Source organism: Ornithorhynchus anatinus, chromosome 20, assembly GCF_004115215.2.
Source record: "Ornithorhynchus anatinus isolate Pmale09 chromosome 20, mOrnAna1.pri.v4, whole genome shotgun sequence".
NCBI classification, from domain to species: domain Eukaryota; kingdom Metazoa; phylum Chordata; class Mammalia; order Monotremata; family Ornithorhynchidae; genus Ornithorhynchus; species Ornithorhynchus anatinus.
In genome coordinates, this window is record NC_041747.1 from 17,971,453 (window position 1) to 17,989,044 (window position 17,592).

The 17,592-nt window shown below is 60.5% G+C and overlaps 1 protein-coding gene across 1 annotated transcript; it reads right to left on the reverse strand.

Moving 5' to 3' along the window:
• Window positions 1-1,874: 1,874 nt before the first annotated feature.
• FDX1 (ferredoxin 1) lies at window positions 1,875-17,029 on the reverse strand. Its single transcript, XM_029048282.2, has 4 exons — window positions 16,822-17,029; window positions 13,370-13,494; window positions 3,491-3,620; window positions 1,875-2,303 (listed from the first exon to the last, which is right to left on the reverse strand). The coding sequence occupies exons 1-4, from the start codon at window positions 16,992-16,994 to the stop codon at window positions 2,189-2,191; spliced, it is 543 nt and encodes a 180-aa protein (XP_028904115.1). The 5' UTR covers window positions 16,995-17,029; the 3' UTR covers window positions 1,875-2,188.
• Window positions 17,030-17,592: the final 563 nt, after the last annotated feature.

Below are 17,592 nucleotides of genomic sequence, written 5' to 3' on the forward strand. Positions count from 1 at the left end.
GTTGTTTGTTTTTTTTTTTTAATAGTCCGACCCAGAATGTGCAAAGGGATTCTACAGGACGGTAGATGAAAACAAATGAAAACTGAAGCAAAGACTATCAACTACCTTCGGGTACGAAGACCCCAGACGCTGGGGAGGAGAAAAATTTTCTCCTTGCTGCGCGGGGGGGAAAAAAAAAAAAACGGGCAAGTTTCACTACCGGACTCTACTTAGACCGTGAGCGCCAGGCGGGAGGGGAGCTGTGTCGGACCCGTTCAACGTGCTTCTACCCAGCACTCACAACAGCGCTCGACACACAGTAACCACCCAAGCACCGTTAAAAAAAAAAAAAAAAACAAAAACCGCTTCGATCGCCTCAACTGCAAAATAGGGATTCAATACCTGTTCTTCCTCCTACTTGGACCGTGAGCTCCAGGCGGGGCGGCGTCTGACCCGATTAACTTGTGCCGACAGTGCTCGACACACGGTCGGCGCTTAGCGAAAGTGACGACGATAATTCGGGACGACTGAAAACACACACGGAAAGGGATCGTCGGCACCGACCGGTGGGAGAAGAGCTCTTCCCACGTCCCCCGCCCGAATGGCAAGGCCCTGCTCTGGGGGAGGAAATGCTGAAATACGCTTGGCAATATGTCAGATAATCATTATAATGGACTTGTTAAGCGCTCACTATGTGCCAAGCACCGTTCTAAGCGCTGGGGGAGATACAAGGTAGTCAGGTTGTCCCACGTGGGGCTCCCGGTCTTAATCCCCTTGTCCAGGTGAGGTCACCGAAGCGCAGAGAAGCGACTCGCCCGGAGTCACACGGCTGACAGGTGGCGGGGCCGGGATTCGAACCCACGACCTCCGACTCCCAAGGCCGGGCTCTTTCCGCTGAGCCAGGCTGCTTCTCGACGGGCTCCCTTGGTCGAGGAAGGCCCTTCCGACCGAGGTCGTGAGTCACCGTGCTCGACCGTCCGTCTGCCGTCTCGCTCGCGCTGTGTGACCGCGGGCCGTCAGGCAAGCGGCGTGGCTGGGTGGGCAGGGCGCGGGCACGGTCGCGGGGTCTAATCCCGGCTCCACCACGTGACCTCGGGCGAGTCGCTGGGCCTCGTCCACCTCATCCGTAAAACGGGGATCGAGACTGCGAGCCCCGTTCGGAACCGGCGCCGTGTCCAACGTGACCTGTAGCTGCTCCAGTGCTCAGGACAGCGCTTGGCGTAGGGTACAGCGCCTATCGGGCCCCGTTGATTACTATTATATTCCGATCGCCCGCTCCCCAGCACGGAGGCGGCCTCTGAGATTCGCCGGGTTTCACTGTCGGCGGCTCATCGGCATTACGTAGGGGGGCTCGACGGGACCGATCTTTACGGTTTAAATCTAGTAGGGAATTAAAATTCCCTTCCACGGCCGTTTCCAGGCACTGCGAGGAGTAAATAGCCGAAAGGTCCTCAGAAAGTCATTCTGGGTTCCCTTCCTCTAAGCGTACGTTCAGAAAAAAAGCACAGTGATTACGGGAGAGGATTCCACTCTGGGAGAGACTGAGACGAAATTACAAAAAAGTTTAAAATTTCTCCCCTGGAAGGGAACGTACTAGAGAATTTCACTGTCCTTCCAAGTATTCCTCCTGTCTCAATTCAAGGATCGATCATTTCCGCCGCAGCCTATATTCAAATTCACATCATTCTGAGCCCCAATCTGACCAGACTGTAAATCGTATTCGAAGGCAGATAATTCTCCACGAAATCTGCTCTAAAACCGATAGGAACGAAGCCGTTCGCTGAGAACGCGTTGGCTTTTTCGGTACCGCGACACCCGTCTGTTCGGCCGACTGCTGTCTTAATAGGACGCCTCGTCGCCCTAGCTTCTGGAAAAAAAACAATTCGATCCATCTCTGAATGAAACAGCCTGTTCGATCCCGGCAAACATTTCAAATACGACTAGCGGCGCATGACGACGTTCTGTCTAGTAACCCGTTTAAACTCTCGAAACTTTTAAAATTTTTAAAGCGGAAAAATGCAAAAATATAACAGTGCCTAATTTTTCGGGATCGTAAAGTATCGTTGATCGATCAAGGCGAATCAAGACGGCAAGCATTTAAAATCAATACCAGCGCGTATTAACCACACGAACTTAATCTTCCAAGGTCCCATCACGTTACAGAAACGCTTGGTCAAAATCTGAGGGAATCATCCCCAGGGACCGCGTTCTATGAGTTTTTGCCCAAATCTACGGTCTGCCTGGCGTCAGCCACCACTTCGGGGACTCGGACGGTCATATCGTTCATGGCTCTGGTCAAGCAGATTTGGCAGCCCAGACGGGATCTGTTAGGGGAAAAAAAAAAAAACCCAACATATATACACAGCATTTATTTTAGGGCAAAAATGAGTATAATTAAAATTACCTTCTGCAGAATTCAGGGAAGGGAGCTCCTGAGCTCAGCCAGCTCCTCATTAGCTGGGATACCGCGCGGCGGGGCTAGGACGGGCAATAAATTATTTACTATAGTTATCCTCATGCACTATGTATCAAGCACCCTAAGGTAATTAGGCCGGATACAATCCCCGTCCCACACGGGGGTCAGAGTCGCCACGAATGACCTAAAAATAAAATTCGAAAATCTCCTTTCAGCTGGGGTTTTCAATATTCTCTTTTTTCCCTATCCTTTCTCCTAGAGCCCAAGAGTCATCACCGGCCTCGCCGTCTGGTGTCCGCGCACCCTCTGGAGAGACGGCAAGCGAGAGGTTAAGACACGCAAAAGTCACGGTCACTCTCTAAGACGCCGACAGGCCCCTGGTGATGTAAATAGCGGAATCTGAACTTAAGGTTCTCTCGCTCCCTCCGATTCCACTCAAATCCTCTTCTCCCCAGAGTCACGCCGAGTACGGCGGCAGTTCGCGAGTCAACGGCAGTAGGTTTCTCGGTGAGTTGGGCTCGGGTCTCCCTGATGGGGTTTTTTTTAAGGTGCCCGGGGCAACCGCCCACTCTGGTCCCGGGCCGTCCGTAGACCGCGGGGCTCCCGACTGACTGAGGGTCAGCGACGTCCCGGGGCCTCGACGGGGCCCGCAGTTGGAAAAGCCATCCGAAAGAGGATGTCCAAAAGAGGAGCGGTTGGGCCGGCGGCCATCCCCGTACCTCTCGCATCTGAAACATCCTATCCTTCTGGCAGAACGAGGCAAAAACCGGGGAGACCGACGGGGAAGGAAGGCGGCTGCCATCGCGGCAGACGTGCCCTCGGGGGAACACCGCGACCCGGCGATGCCGACGAAGAGAGCGAGTGGTCGGCACACGACAGACATTCTTTTCGCTCTCCGGCTCGGCGCTGCCGGAGCAACGGAGTTTCTCCCGTCGCCCTCGGAGAAACAGAGTCCTCCCAGGCGCGAGGCAGAAAGTCGCACCTTCTGCCCATCCTCCAACCCGTCACCCAGAGGGGCGCCCGCGCCGACCCGGGGGAGCGGCCAAGTTTTCCAACGATCCCGCGACCCTCCCTCCCCTCTGGAGTCGGCCTTACGTGTCCGTCAGCCCGTAGGCCAGATCGAGCATGTCGTTCTCCTCGTCGGTGATCGCGTCTAACTTCTCGTACACGCGGTTCTCGAAGATCAGGTGACAGGTCGAGCAAGCCAGAGTACCTTCGCAGGCACCTAGAAAGAGAAAAATCACCGAGACGGATGGCCGACACCCACGCCGAGCGCCGTTCCGGCGGGGCCGCCCCCCCCCCCGGCGTTTGCGACGCGGGCGTCGGGACCCGCGGCGGCCGAGCCGGCCGTGGGAAACGGAGGCCCGGGGCAGGCCGGCGCCCCTCCTCCGGATCACGGGTCCGAGGGGTTGGGGGGCGCTTGGGGGAGAGCGGAAGCCCGCCGGCCCGACTTTCACGGCGCCGACAAGTTGGGACGGTTGACCCGAGGGGGCCCGGCCACGACCGGCGAAGGACCCGATGACTCTCCGTTGCTTCGGCGACAGCGGCGTGCCCTGCTTTCAGTTGCTGAGGTGTGTATGTTGTGTATACGTGTACGCGGTCGCGCGTGTTGAGCGCTACGTGCCAGGCACTGTACTAAGCGCTGGAGTCGACTCGGGATAATGAGGTCGCTCCCTGTCTCAGTTTTAATCCCCATTTTACAGGTGAGGCAACGGAGGCCCGGAAAAGTTAAATGTAGGAGGCCCCGGGGCCTTCCACGAACTCCTACAAAATTCCCTGACCCATGCGGGCGGAGAAGCCCGTCGCTGCTTGTCTGCTGCGTGACCTTGGGCAAGTCGCTCCACCTCTCTGGAACTCGGTTACCTCTTTGAGACTGGGGGGGGGGGGGGGGGGGGGGGGGAGGGGGCCCCCGCGCGGGACAGGGATGGCGTCCAACCCAGTCCATCGGCTCAGGTCGGCGCCCGACGCCTAGTAAGCGCTAACCGGACCCCGGCGTTATTCATCACTGAGCTGCAGTCGCGCGGGCCCTATCGGGGTCGGGCCACTCGCCGCCCGACCTCCACGACCCCCCGCGGGAACGCAACCGCTCCGGACGGGAGCGCGAGGGTCGCGCGGTCGACCCCTCCGACCCCCATCTCACAGGCGAGGCAACGGAGGCCCAGAAGAGCGAAATGACTTGCCCTAGGCCTCACAGCGGCGGAGCCGGGACCGGAACCTCCTAGGTCCCTCTGACCCCCGGGCCCGTGTTCCGTCCACGGGGCCACGCTGCTTCGCCCACGCTTACCGTTGCTACGCTTACCCGGTTCCCGCTCGCGTCTCATCGCCTCCTCTCGCCCCTTTTAGATCGTACGGGTCCGATTCGACTTTTCCCGCCGCTTAACCCGGCGACGACGAAGTCGAGATCGAGGGAAGAGGGCGGAGGCCGGGATTCGGCGGACTGGCAGCGGTCGGCACGATGCCGCGAGCCATCTCCCGTCACCGTCAGGCACTTTCCCGGTGGGGCGCGAGGGGTGCGACATACGGGCAGGCAGGGGTATAGCCCGGTGAAGGGTAGCGCGGAGGTCTGGGTGTTCTGTTTCGTTTTTTTTTTTTTTTTACAACAAGTAGAATTCATTTCTGTGGCACAGTGCCGACGCGCCGCCCCGGCGCCATAACCGAAGTCTCCGCCAGCTGTCTTCCGCGACTCCCGCCGGACCGGGCCGTCTCGGTGGGGACGGAGAGGTTTCGGTGGGAAACCCTCGCCGCTGAGGAGCGGCGTGGCCGCCGGGAAAAGGCAGGGGCCCGGGAGCCGGGGGACCCGGGTTCTAATCCCGGCCCTGCCGCCCGCCTGCTCCGGGACCTCGATCGAGTCACTCCACTCTTCCGGGCCTCAGTTTCCTTCCCTGGAAAATGGGGCTCCGGCGCTTCTCCCTCCTCCTACTTAGACAGTGAGCCCCACCGATTAACCTGCATTTGCTCCAGCGCTTAGGACGGCGCCCGACCCAGAATGAGCGCTCGGCACGATGATAACGAGAAGAACTGTTGGCCTAAAGCCTCGTTGCGGAGTCGGGACTGGAGACCGGATCTCCCGATTCGCAGTCGCATAAAGGAAGCCCTTCGATCTCCTAATAGGGACGGGGAGACAAGTTTCTGCATCTTCCTACTCTACCGCGAGCTTTTCGGTAGAGAGAATATACTCCACCCGTCGGGGGGACCGGTTAACTTCTTCCAGAGAATTCCGAAGCGGCGGCGGCGGGGCCTAGTGGAAAGAGCCCAGGCCCGGGAGTCAGATGACCTGGGTTCTAATCCCAGCTCTCGCCAGCCGCTCGCCGTGTGACCTCGGGGGAGTCGCTTAAATTCTCTGTGACTCAGTTCTGCTCTCCTACTTGGACCGCGGGCCCCTTGCGGGACAGGGACTGCGTCCCAACGGATTCACTTGGGTCCACCCCGTCGCTCAGGACAGGGTTTGACACGGAGCGGGGGCTGTACCGATACCTTTTTTTTCAAAAAAAAAAAAAAAGGTCCACGAGCAGTGGAAGCGGGAGGGGATCCAGCCACGCCACAGCCCGGTCGCCTCGGAAGACCAAACCGCTCCGTGACCGCGGCCGGAGTTAACCGCTCCGACCACAGATCGCAGCCCAGAGCAACGGCGCGGCGCCTTGGGCGGGCGGCCAAGCGGGAGACGGCTTCGGCTGAAGCGGGACCGGAGATACGGAGGAGACGGAGCGAGCAGGGTGGCGGCGGCGAGGTCCGTCGCCCGGGATAGCTCGGAATTGGGGGGGGGGGGGGGGTGTCGAGGAACCCCGGAGCGATCCCGGATTCCGCCTCGGAAGGGGCAGCCTAAGAAGGGGGGGGAGAACCGGCTCCGACTTGCGACAAACGATCTATTTTGATGGCGCCGTCCCGGTCTCTCGAGCGCTCAGTCCAGTGGCCGGCACGCACCTGGCCCGCGGTAAGCGCCACCGTCTACCCGACAGGCCTACAGACTTCGCACCGCGATTTAAGTCCGAGTCCAGACGGCGGGACGGCAGCAAACGGGACTGTTTCTTCCAGCTCTCACGGGTTTAGGAAAAGGGCAGTTTCTGGGGGAAGGACACTTTCCCTCCTACCTTACGTGAAGCACGGCGCTAACGATGATGAGAATGACGACGACGGTATCTGTTAAGTGCTTGCTACGTGTTGGGCACCGTACTAAACGCTGCGGGGGGGGGGGGGGGGGGGGGGGGGGGGGGGGGGGGGGAATGCAAGCAAATCGGGTCGGACTCGGTCCCGGTCCCACGTGGGGCGGCCCCTCCCCGCTACCGCCCGCTCTCGACCCAAGCTATCGGCCCCGGGTCGGCATCGCTGCACTTCCGTATCTCCACCGAGCGGGTAGACGAGTCCCTCGACAGAAACGCCTCGCCCGCTCCCCGCCTCCCGCCCGGAATTCCCTCCCCTTTCGAATCCTCCGAGACCGCACCCGTTCGATCGTATTTACTGAGCGCTCGCTGGGCGCGGAGCCCCGTGCTGAGCGCTTGGGCGGTACCGCTCGGCAACGGAGACGACCCCCGCCCGCGACGGGCTCGCGGTCCGGGACGCGGGGAGGCGGGCATCGGTAGCAGGGATGTAAATAATTATAAGCACATCGTGAATAAACGGAATGATAAACACGTGCGCGCGGGGCGGGGCGGGGGAGCGGAGGAAAAGTCTCCCCGTCTTTACAGCCCTCCCGAAATGCCTCAATTTCCTCGTCTCGCCCAGGCCACGTCGCCTAACCGACAACTCGGGTGACGGACCGACGACCCGACCGTCCGTCCCATCTCTGGACACCCGCCGCTACGCGCTCACCAACAGATGCGACTCGGCCTTCCTCCTCAGCCGTTATTCGTTTCTACATCCGTCTTCCCTGCCGGAGTTCAAGCTGCTCGAGGGCAGGCGCCGTTTCTGTTAACTCTATTAATCCCCCCCCAGGACGCGGGACAGAGCTCCGCACGGGGCGGACTCAAAAGGTCCCATCGACGGACCGACGGACCGGCAATAATTTCACCGACAGCACCGACTCCGAACCAGAGGACGACTCTACAACCTCCATACGGTACACTCTTTCAGCCGATGTTATTTGCTGAGCGCTCGCTACGTGCAGAGCGCCGTCCCACGCGCTCGGGAGAGTACAACGGAATTAGCGGACGGGCCCCCCCGCCCAGGACGATAAGAACAGCGACGACGACAGCGGCGTCTGCAACGTGGCCGCTACGTGCCGGACGCCGTACGGAGGCGCTGGGGTGGACGCGGGTAGATCGGGTTGGACGCGGTCCCTGTCCCACTCGGGGCTCACAGACTCAACCCCCATCTCGCAGAGGAGGGAACCGAGGCGCGGAGAAGCGTCTCGCCGAAGGTCAGACAGGGCGGCGAAGCCGGGATCGGGACCCAGGTCCCGACGCCCAAAGCCCCGCCCTGCCCACGGGGCCGCGCCTCCGCCGCCTCCCTCCTCTTTGCCAGATCTGTGGTTTCTTCCCAGGAAACGTACCCGGCGTCTCTCAAACGGAACTTCCCGTCTGTTTAACGGTCATTCCAGCCCTAACGTGCGTCCCGGTGACACGTTTCCCACTGTCCGGGTTTGGCATCCCGCCCGCACACACGGGGACCGTTTCGGAAGAGATATTTCTCGCCCGGGTTTTCGGCCTCGGTCGAGACGCGTCGGAAAGGGGGTTTCCGAGGCGCCGTCGGTTTTATTTATTTATTTTTAACCCCCATCTTATTTGCGGGATCCTTCCCTTAGCCGCTAGGAGCCCAGAGTCTGAAGAAACCCACCTGCCATTCTGGAAACGGAGTGGGTCGCCGGAGGGTGCGGCGGGGTCACCTCGGATGCCGGGGTCGGGGAGGCGCTTCTCAAGCGCCCGCCGAGGCCGTCCTATCCGGGGCTGAGGCCCGACCTCCTACAAGATCCTACAAGATCCCCTGACCCGCGTGGGCGGAGAAGCCAAGGAGCCGGAGCCCGGCCGCTCGTCTGCCGTGTGACCTCGGGCAAGTCGCTCCACCTCTCTGGAACTCGGTTACCTCTGTAAGATGGGGGGGGGGGGCCCCTACGCGGGACAGGGACGGCGTCCAACCCGGTCCATCCGCTCGGGTCGGCGCCCGACGTTATCCATCATTAAGCTGCAGTCACTCGGGCCCTCGCCGCCCGACCTCCACGACCCCCGCGGGAACGCAACCGCTCCGGACGGGAGCGCGAGGGTCGCGCCGTCGACCCCTCCCATCGATTCCCCCGCACGGGGCCTCGGGCCCGGGGGCCCGAGGCCGAGGCTCGGCGAGTCGTCCTCGAGGGGAGCGACGGCGGTCGGTGGCATTCGCCGAGCGCTCCCTCGGGGCGGGGCGTCACGCCAGGCGACTTCACCGTCGGCACCGTCGGCCGCTTGAAATACAGACTTCACAAAGAGCCTCTCCCCACTTCTTCGGCTCCCCTACGCCTAGCTCTAGAGGAACTGCCCGGGGAGAACTCGGTCGGGAGGCACGGATATGAGCTATTTATTAAAACGCAGACCCAAGCAGCGTCCTCAGATACCGTCTGATTTCCTGGAGTAAAAAAACATTACGAGAGCACGGTTAAAAACCGCTCTCGTCTAATCGGTTAATAAGCTACCGGTGGTCCGACTCCTTCCACTCGCACGTTTTCTCTCGAGACGTATCAAGGGGGAGAGAGAAAGGCGGGGAGAGAGAAAGGGGGAGAGATAAAGGGAGAAAGGGGGAAAGAGAGAAAGGGGGGAGAGAGAAAGCAGGCAAACGCATAATCCATGACGTAGTGACAGATTTTCTTAAATTCCTGAAGCTGTTCTTTTGTGCCGGTTCACTCATAGAAACTGAGAGGAAGAGGGGGGAAGAGAGGAAGGGGGGGAAGAGAGGAAGGGGGAAGAGAGGAAGAGGGGGGAAGAGAGGAAGAGGGGGAAGAGAGGAAGGGGGGAGAGGGAAGAGGGGGGAGAGGGGAAGAGGGGGGAGAGGGGAAGAGGGGGGAGAGGGGAAGAGGGGGGAGAGACTGTGGGAGAGAGAACAGGGGGAGAGAAAGCAGGCAAACGCACAACCCACGATGCAGTAACAGATTTCCGAAGTTCCCGAAGCTGTTCTTCTGTACGGGTTCACTCAGAATTCAAAGAGCAAAGCCCAACTGCCCCCTAGCGACGAAAAAGTCCGACAGCCCTTCGGCTGCACTGAACCATCAGGGTCATCATCTCCTCCAACTCTCCCGAACGTTCACCTGACCTCAAATCACTAAGCGCCCTCGGCCTCGACCGTGGCTTTTCACTAGCGCACCCGCTTCTCTGAATTCTCGAGAGGCGATCCGTCCCGCCGCCTTCAGGACGGATTCAAGACGGACGCGGCGAGGGCGCGGGAGGCCGGGGGCCGGAAGACGCGGGGTCCCGACCCCGGCTCCGCCACCTGCCCGTCGGGTGACCCCGGGCGAGTCCCTTGGCGCCTCCGCCTCCTCGGCCGCAGAACGGCGACCCTCTCCCCGCTCTCCCTCTCCCTCAGACCGTGAGCCCCCGGGTGTCGGTCGCCGCCACAAGCGGCCCGGAGCGGTCTCCTCTAATGAATCTCGGGAGTCGGCGAGACGACGACGGTGGTATTAAAGCGCTCGCTCCGCGCCGGGCGCCGTCCCGGGTGCCGCGGCGCACACGGGCGGATCGGGTCGGACGCGGTCCCCGTCCCACGTGGGGTTCGATCCCCGCTCTGCGGGAGAGGTGACCGGAGGAGTGGAGCGACCCGCCCGAGATCACGCGGCGGACGCGCGGCAGAGCCGGGAACGGGACCCGGGACCGTCCGACCCCCGGGCCCGGGCTCTATCCGCTACGCTTCCGGTCCCAAAAGCGTTGCTATGATAAACATGTACTCCCGTGCCTCCGGTCTCGCTTATGAAGCGCGCCCTCCCCCTCGTCCGTGAAAACCCGGTGTCCGCCGAGTGACGGGCGGCCCTCCTCCCGGCCCGCTCGCCCGCCGCGTCCTCTGAGCCGGCGGGGATGAGAGGGGCCGGGCGGCGCCAGACGATCCCCTCGGTCCCCGGCTCTTTGCGACCGGACCGAGCTCCGTCCGTCCCTCGCGGCGTCCCCCGTCGCTCACCGGGGCGGAGACCGTACGGGGGAAACCTCCAACGGGGAGGCGGAGCGAAGCCGACAGTTGGGACGGAAATCGGGATCTCAGGGAGACGGTCGCGGAGGGCCGGGGGGGAGTCCACTGGCGGGGGCTCCATTCACCTCTGAGAGCGGGGCACCGTCCGCCTCGAAGGCGCGATCCCGATCTTTAAAGGGGAGGGCGACGCCGAACGAATCGCACACGGGAGGAAGGGGAGACTGGACCACCGTCGGAGAGAGTCGGGTCCGAAAGTCAACAGGGCGGAAGTCACCCGGGCGGTTACGCGGGCAGCGGTGCGGAGGTGGGAGTCGGGGAGGGTGCGACCCAGGGAGAAGACGCAGATCTTGGAGGTGGTGAGGTTTCGGGGCTCGTTCCGGTAGACGGATCGGCGTTATTTAGTATTTCCCAAATGTCCGCTTCGCGCCTTCTTACCCTACCCCGTCCTCGTCTACCTCGCCACCAACCTCTCGCCCCCAAGTCAGCGACGCCGAGGCCGGACGACGCGTTGAGGAGAAGGGGACGGTGGACGGCGTCAAAGGCAGCTGCGAGGTCGAGGAGGATGAGGATGGAGTAGGAGCCGTTGGAGCCGGCGAGGAGGAGATCGCCGGGGACCTCCGAGAAGGCGGTTTCGGCGGACGGAAGGCGGCGGAAGCCACCGCGGCGGGGGTTCAGGAGCAAAGCGGAGGAGGCGAATTCGAGGCAGCGAGCGTAGACGGCCCGCTCGAGGAGTCTGGAGAGGAAGGGTAGGAGGGAGGCGGGGCGGTAACCGGAGGGGGCCGTGAGATCAAAGGAGGGGTCTTTTAAGGACGGCGGAGACGTGGGCTCGCTCGAAGGCCGTGGGGAAGGAGCCGATGGAGAGCGAGCGGTCCAAGATGATACTTCAGGAGGGGAGGGGAGAGAGTTTTCACAAAGCGCACGTGGAGGGGGTGGCGCCTGAGGACATCTCCTGTGAAGAAGCTGCCGGGAAGAAGGATGGGAAAGTCGAAAAGGGGGCCGAGAGGAGGGGGGGTTTGGGGGGATCGGTATTGATTTTCTTAATGAAACAGACGGCCAGATCGTCGGGGGAGAGGGGACGGGATTGGGGGGGGGGGGGGCGGGACGACACGCGCAAATGCGCCGTCGCGAACATCCCCCTTACATTTAAAGATCGTGCAGAAAACTCATTTGAGGCCCTTAGTCTCACAGACAAGGAACCGGAGGAAATGGGGAGAGCGATTAAAAACGTCACCAAGGAAGAAGGCGACGCGCTACTGTGAGAGGTCGGGAAGCAGAAAGAGCCGAAATGGACGTCGAACGCACTCTGGAAGCGGCCAGAGAAAGGAAGGAAACAAAAATCGGAGGACGAGAGAACCAACCCGGTTAAAGAACGGAGCCGAGGAGGACGGACGGGAATATCACGACGGCGCGTGTAAAGAAATGGACGTCAATGACCTACGTGGGTGGATGAGATCGCCACTGTCCAAAGAGTGAGGAAATTGAGGGAACGCCCTGTCCTCGGATCGGTTCTGTCACACGCCGAGATGGACCGATGATAAATGAGGCCACTGGAATCAAACAGGGATGGCAGGAACGCACACAGGAACTACAGCAGAAAGACGGCAGTGTAATAACGACGACGGCATCCGTCGAGCCCTCACTACGTGCCACGCTCCGTTCTGAGCGCTGGGGTAGATACAAGGTGATGGGGTCGTCCCACGAGGGGCTCACGGTCTTAAACCCCGTTTTACAGATGAGGAAACCGAGGCACAGAGCGGTGAAGTGGCCAGCCCGCGGCGACACGGGAGACGAGCGGCGGGAGCCGGGATCGGGACCCACGTCCTCCGACTCCCGGGCCCGCGCTCCTTCCGCCGGGCCACGCTGCTCCCCGCGCAAGAAGCATTTGAAGAGGTTCCTTTCGACTTCAGAGGCATCCGTCACGGAGAGTGAAGTTAGACGGGCTCTGCGCCGTCGCCCCGAAAACGGGGCACCGGCTTTCGACGGGCTCCCTAGCGAGCTGAAGGGGGATCGGTTCAGTCCCCGTCAGATCACGTCAAGGGGTACGGCTGACCGCTCGGTGGATCGGAAGAGATCAGTTTAACGTTCCAACACCGGAGGCGAGCGGTACAGCCGAAGGCGACGACGATCGGAGAATTTCCTCGCTCTCCCACCTCACGTTAACCTCCCTCATCCTTCACGTTTCCCTCCGGAGCTCTGGCGCTGGCTTGCTTTTCTTAGAAAGGCCAACTTCAAAGATCAAATACGAAAACATTCCGGGGGCTCAGGACGGGGTCGGAAAAACATTCCTACCGCCCCGCTCCCCGTCCACCTGCAAGGAAGATCTAAAAGTCTCACGCAGAAGCTATTACGGGTCAGAAACGAGTGCACGCTGAGGAGATTTGGAGACTCTGGGCAGGGGAATGCCGCACGCCTCTCTGTCGCGCATTCAGGTGCCATTTCGCCAGTTAAATGGGGTGAGCTAGAACAGGAGCCCTCCGGCTTTCCCGCGGAAAGCTCACCGACGCTGAGTCCCACGTGGGACGGGGACCGTATCCCATCTGATAAACCTATCTCCTCCAGCACTTGGGGCAGGGCTTGCCGCACAGTGAACGCTTAATCCCTTTAAAGAAAAAAATAACGTCTCTCCTGCTCCGCTTCTTCGGACGACCGTTCGGCTTCCTATGGGATTCGTGAAGCGCCAGCGGGCGCGGAGGTTTTTTAAACCCGCCCGGCTGCACGGCAATACGGACAGGTCTCTGGCCTGATAAAATACGGGCCTTTAGCAGATGAGCTTTTTTTTGGTCCCCACGCATATTATGGTACAAGTCAGTCAGAAAGGAGGTTTCCGATTTCAGAGCCTGGAGACACGAGGAAATGATCTTCACTGCTACATTTTTAGAGCTGATTTAATTTACTCACCAAATCCATCAATGTCTAGGTTATTATTGACGACGACGTCTAGCAAGGTATCACCAACTTCGCCTTTAGTTGTTAATTTGTCGCCATCACGGTTTATAAAGTGGATGGTTATTTTGTCTTCTGAGCTAAAAAAAAAAAAAAAAAAAAAGAAATAAAGAAAAATGCGCTTTTAACATACTGGGCGATCTCGGGCTTTAAGGCATCTTTCTGAGATATCGCTGGTGCTTCAGACTCTGCGTCGGTTGGAGCCGGGGGACGTGTCTGGTATTCCGTACTCTCCCGAGCGCTCAGTACGGCGCTCTGCACGCAGTGAGCGCTCAACGGATACAATTCATCGATTCAGAAGGACGACGAACGACTATCTGTGTGAGACCCCCCCCCCCCACCCATTCCGAGATCTTTCTCCTTTGCCGCGCTCCTCCTCTTTCCTTCTCAACTTTAAGACCTTCTCAGTGAAGTCCTTCCCGATGAACAGACACCAACATTCTTCTTCTTCTTCTTCTCCGGGCCTCAGTCCCCTCATCTGTCAAATGGGGATGAAGCCTGGGAGCCTCCCGTGGGACAACCGGATGACCCTGCATCCTCCCCCGGCGCTTAGAACGGCGCTCTGCGCCTGGTAAGCGCTTAACGGATACCGACATTATTATTGTTGTTATTCTCTGGGCCTCAGTCCCCTCATCTGTCAAACGGGGATGAAGACTGCGGGACCACCTGATGACCCCGTCTCTCCCCCGGCGCTCGGAACGGCGCCCGGCACCCAGTGGGCGCTTAACAGATCCCAACGTCATGAATCCCCGCCCGGTCCGCGAATCGGTCGGAGCCGGCGCGGCTCTCGAATCTCTCCCCTCCAGGACGGTCGGGCCTTTCCCATTTCCGGGCGGGAGCAAGACCCGGGGCCGAGGTTTATTTTGGCTTTTCTACACCCGGCAGGTAAACAGGCGGTTGGGGCGGGCCAGCGATTCGGCGACGCACGGGTCGGGATTTCAGAGCGAAAACAAACTCCCGTGCCCGCTCGGGCAACGACCGGCGGGGCGCTTCCCAATAATTCCCGGGACAAGGGGCCGGGAATTTCCTTTCCGGGAGGAAGGCGGGACGGAGTGGCGCGGGCCGACGGGCTCGCGGGGCTCCTCCCGCTCAGTCTTCACGGTACTGACCGAGCGCAGAGCGCTGCGCTGAGCGCCACGGCCCGTCAAAGGGCAGGGACGGTCTCTTGTTACCGATCCGTCCATCCCACGCGCTCGGCGCAGTGCTCTGCACATAGTATGCGCCCAATAGATACTACTGAATGAAACTGTCCATTCCAAGCGCTCAGTCCAGTGCTCTGCACGTAGTAAGCGCTCAGTGAATACTACTGAATGAATCTGTTGCCGCACTGTCCATTCCAAGCGCTCAGTCCAGTGCTCTGCACCTAGTAACGGCTCGATAAATACCACTGAATGAATGAATGAATCTGTGCGTTCCAAGCGCTCAGTGCAGTGCTCCGCACATAGTAAGCGCTCAACAGATACTATTGAATGTATGAATGAATCTGTTGCCGCACTAGCCATTCCAAGCGCTCAGTACAGTGTCTGCACATAGTAAGTGCTCGATAAATGCTACTGAATGAACGAATGCGTCCATTCCAAGCGCTCAGTCCAGTGCTCCGCACATAGTGAGCGCTCAATAAATACTACTGAATGAACGAAGCTGTTGCCGCATTGTCCATTCCAAGTGCTCAGTCCAGTGCTCCGCACATAGTAAGCGCTCAATAAATACTATTGAATAAATGAATCTGTCCGTTGCAAGCGCTCAGTCCATAGTAAGCGCTCAATAGATACTATTGAATGAATGAATGAATTTGTCCATTCCAAGCGCTCAGCGCAGTGCTCCGCACATAGTAAGCGCTCAAGAAATACTATTGAATTCCCTGCTCAGGGAAGCAGCGCGGCTCAGTGGCAAGAGCCCGGGCTGGGGAGTCAGAGGTCGTGGGTTCGAATCCCGCCTCTGCCCCGTGCCAGCTGTGTGACCGTGGGCGAGTCACTTCACTTCTCTGTGCCTCCGTTCCCTCATCTGTAACATGGGGGTGAAGACTGTGAGCCTCCCGTGGGACAACCCGATTCCCCGTGCCTCCCCCAGCGCTTAGAACAGCGCTCGGCACAGAGTGAGCGCTTAGCAAATACCAACATTATTGTTTTTATTCCCTGTGCCTCGGTCCCCGCATCTGTAAAAGGGGGACGAAGACTGTGCGCCTCCCGTGGGACGACCCGATTCCCCTGTTCTCTCTCCCAGCGCTTAGAACAAGCGCTCTGCACACAGCGCTTAACAAATACCAACATTATTATCATCAAGAGGCCGGGCTGGGGAGTCAGAGGTGGCGGGTTCGAATCCCGCCTCTGCCCCGTGTCAGCTGTGGGACTGTGGGCGAGTCGCTTCGCTTCTCTGGGCCTCAGTCCCCTCATCTGTAAAACGGGGGTGAAGACTGGGAGCCACACGTGGAACCACCTCATTGCCCCAGCGCCTGGAACAGCGCTCTGCACCTAGTAAGCGCTTAACAAATACCAACATCATTCCTCCTCTTCTCTGGGCCTCAGTGATCTCATCTGTAAAATGGGGATGAAGACTGGGAGCCTCTCGTGGGACAACCTGATTCCCCTGTCTCTACCCCAGTGCTTAGAGCAGGGCTTTCCAGATACCGACATCATCATTATTATTATTCTTCTCTGGGCCTCAGTTCCCTCATCTGTAAAATGGGCATGAAGCCCGGGAGCCTCCCGGGGGACCACCCGATGACCCCGTATCTCCCCCCCCAGCGCTTAGAACGGCGCTCGGCACCTAGTGAGCGCTTGACAAATACCAACATTATTATTATGATTATTGTTCTCTGGGCCTCGGTCCCCTCATCTGTCAGATGGGGATGAAGCCTGGGAGCCTCCCGTGGGACCCCCGGATGACCCCGTGTCTCCCCCGGCGCTGAGCACAGTGCCCGGCACATAGTAAGCGCTTAACACATACCAACATCATTATTACTATTCTCTGGGCCTCGGTCCCCTCATCTGTCAAATGGGGATGAAGCCTGGGAGCCCCACGTGGGACCCCCTGATGACCCCGGCGCTCAGAACAGCGCTCTGCACCTAGTGAGCGCTTAACAAATACCAACCCTATTGTTATGATTCTCTGGGCCTCAGTCCCCTCATCTGTCAAATGGGGATGAAGACCGGGAACCTCCCGTGGGACCCCCTGATGACCCCGGCGCTCAGAACAGCGCTCTGCACCTAGTGAGCGCCGAACAAATACCAACCTTATTATTCTCTGGGCCTCAGTGACCTCATCTGTCAAATGGGGATGAAGCCTGGGAGCCCCACGTGGGACCCCCTGATGACCCCGGCGCTCAGAACAGCGTTCTGCTCCTAGGAAGCGCTTAATAGATACCGACGTTATTATTATGAAGGGAGGGGGGGGCAGGAGGGACTTACCAGGCCCGGGCCGAGGCGCTGAGCGGCCTCCTCGCCCCCGGGAAGGCGGCCCGGCCGGGCAGGACCAGCCGGCGCCGGCAGGAGGACGAAGAAGAAGAGGAGGAGGAGGAGGAGGAGGAAGACGCCCGGAGCCGCCCGGTCAGGCAGAAAATGGCGGCCCTGGCGACGGCCATTGCCCTGACAGGGTCCCCCCTACCCAGCGCGCAGGCGCAACGGCCGCCGGCGCGCGCGAGGGCGCTCAAGTAGGGGCCGGAGGGCCCGCCCCCGCCCCGCTCCGATTGGCCCACGGCCGGAGACGCCCGCCTCCGATTGGCCGAGGGGCGCGTCGGTCGAAGGTCCAGCGAGGCCGGGCTCCTGCTGGAGGGCCCGCCCCCTCGCTCGACTCTGATTGGCCGACGGCAAGAGAGGCGCGCGCTTCCGATTGGCCGAGGGGCGCGTCGCTCGAGGGTCCGGCGAGGCCGGTCTCCTCCGGGAGAACCCGCCCCCCCCCGCTCGACTATGATTGGTCGACGGCAGGAGGGGCCCGTCTCCGATTGGTCGAGAGCCGCGTGTCGGTCGAGGGTCCAGCCACGCTCGTCTCCTCCGGGAGGGCCCGCCCCCCAAACGCTGATTGGTCGACGGCAGAGGAGGCCCGTCTCCGATTGGACGAGGGGCGTGTCGGTCGAGGGTCCTGCCAGGCGAGTGCCCTCCGGGTGGGTCCGCCCCCCCCCGCTCGACTCCGATTGGCCGACGGCAGGAGGGCCCCGCCTCCGATCGGTCGAGGGGCGTGTC

Coding starts and splice junctions, on each gene's coding strand:
- FDX1 (XM_029048282.2), bottom strand. CDS start 16,994: ATGGCCGTCGCCAGGGCCGCCATTTTCTGCCTGACCGGGCGGCTCCGG. Junction 3,621..13,369: donor CCTAGACATTGATGGATTTG/GTGAGTAAATTA, acceptor TTCTCTTTCTAG/GTGCCTGCGAAGGTACTCTG. Junction 2,304..3,490: donor GCCTACGGGCTGACGGACAC/GTAAGGCCGACT, acceptor TTCCCCTAACAG/ATCCCGTCTGGGCTGCCAAA.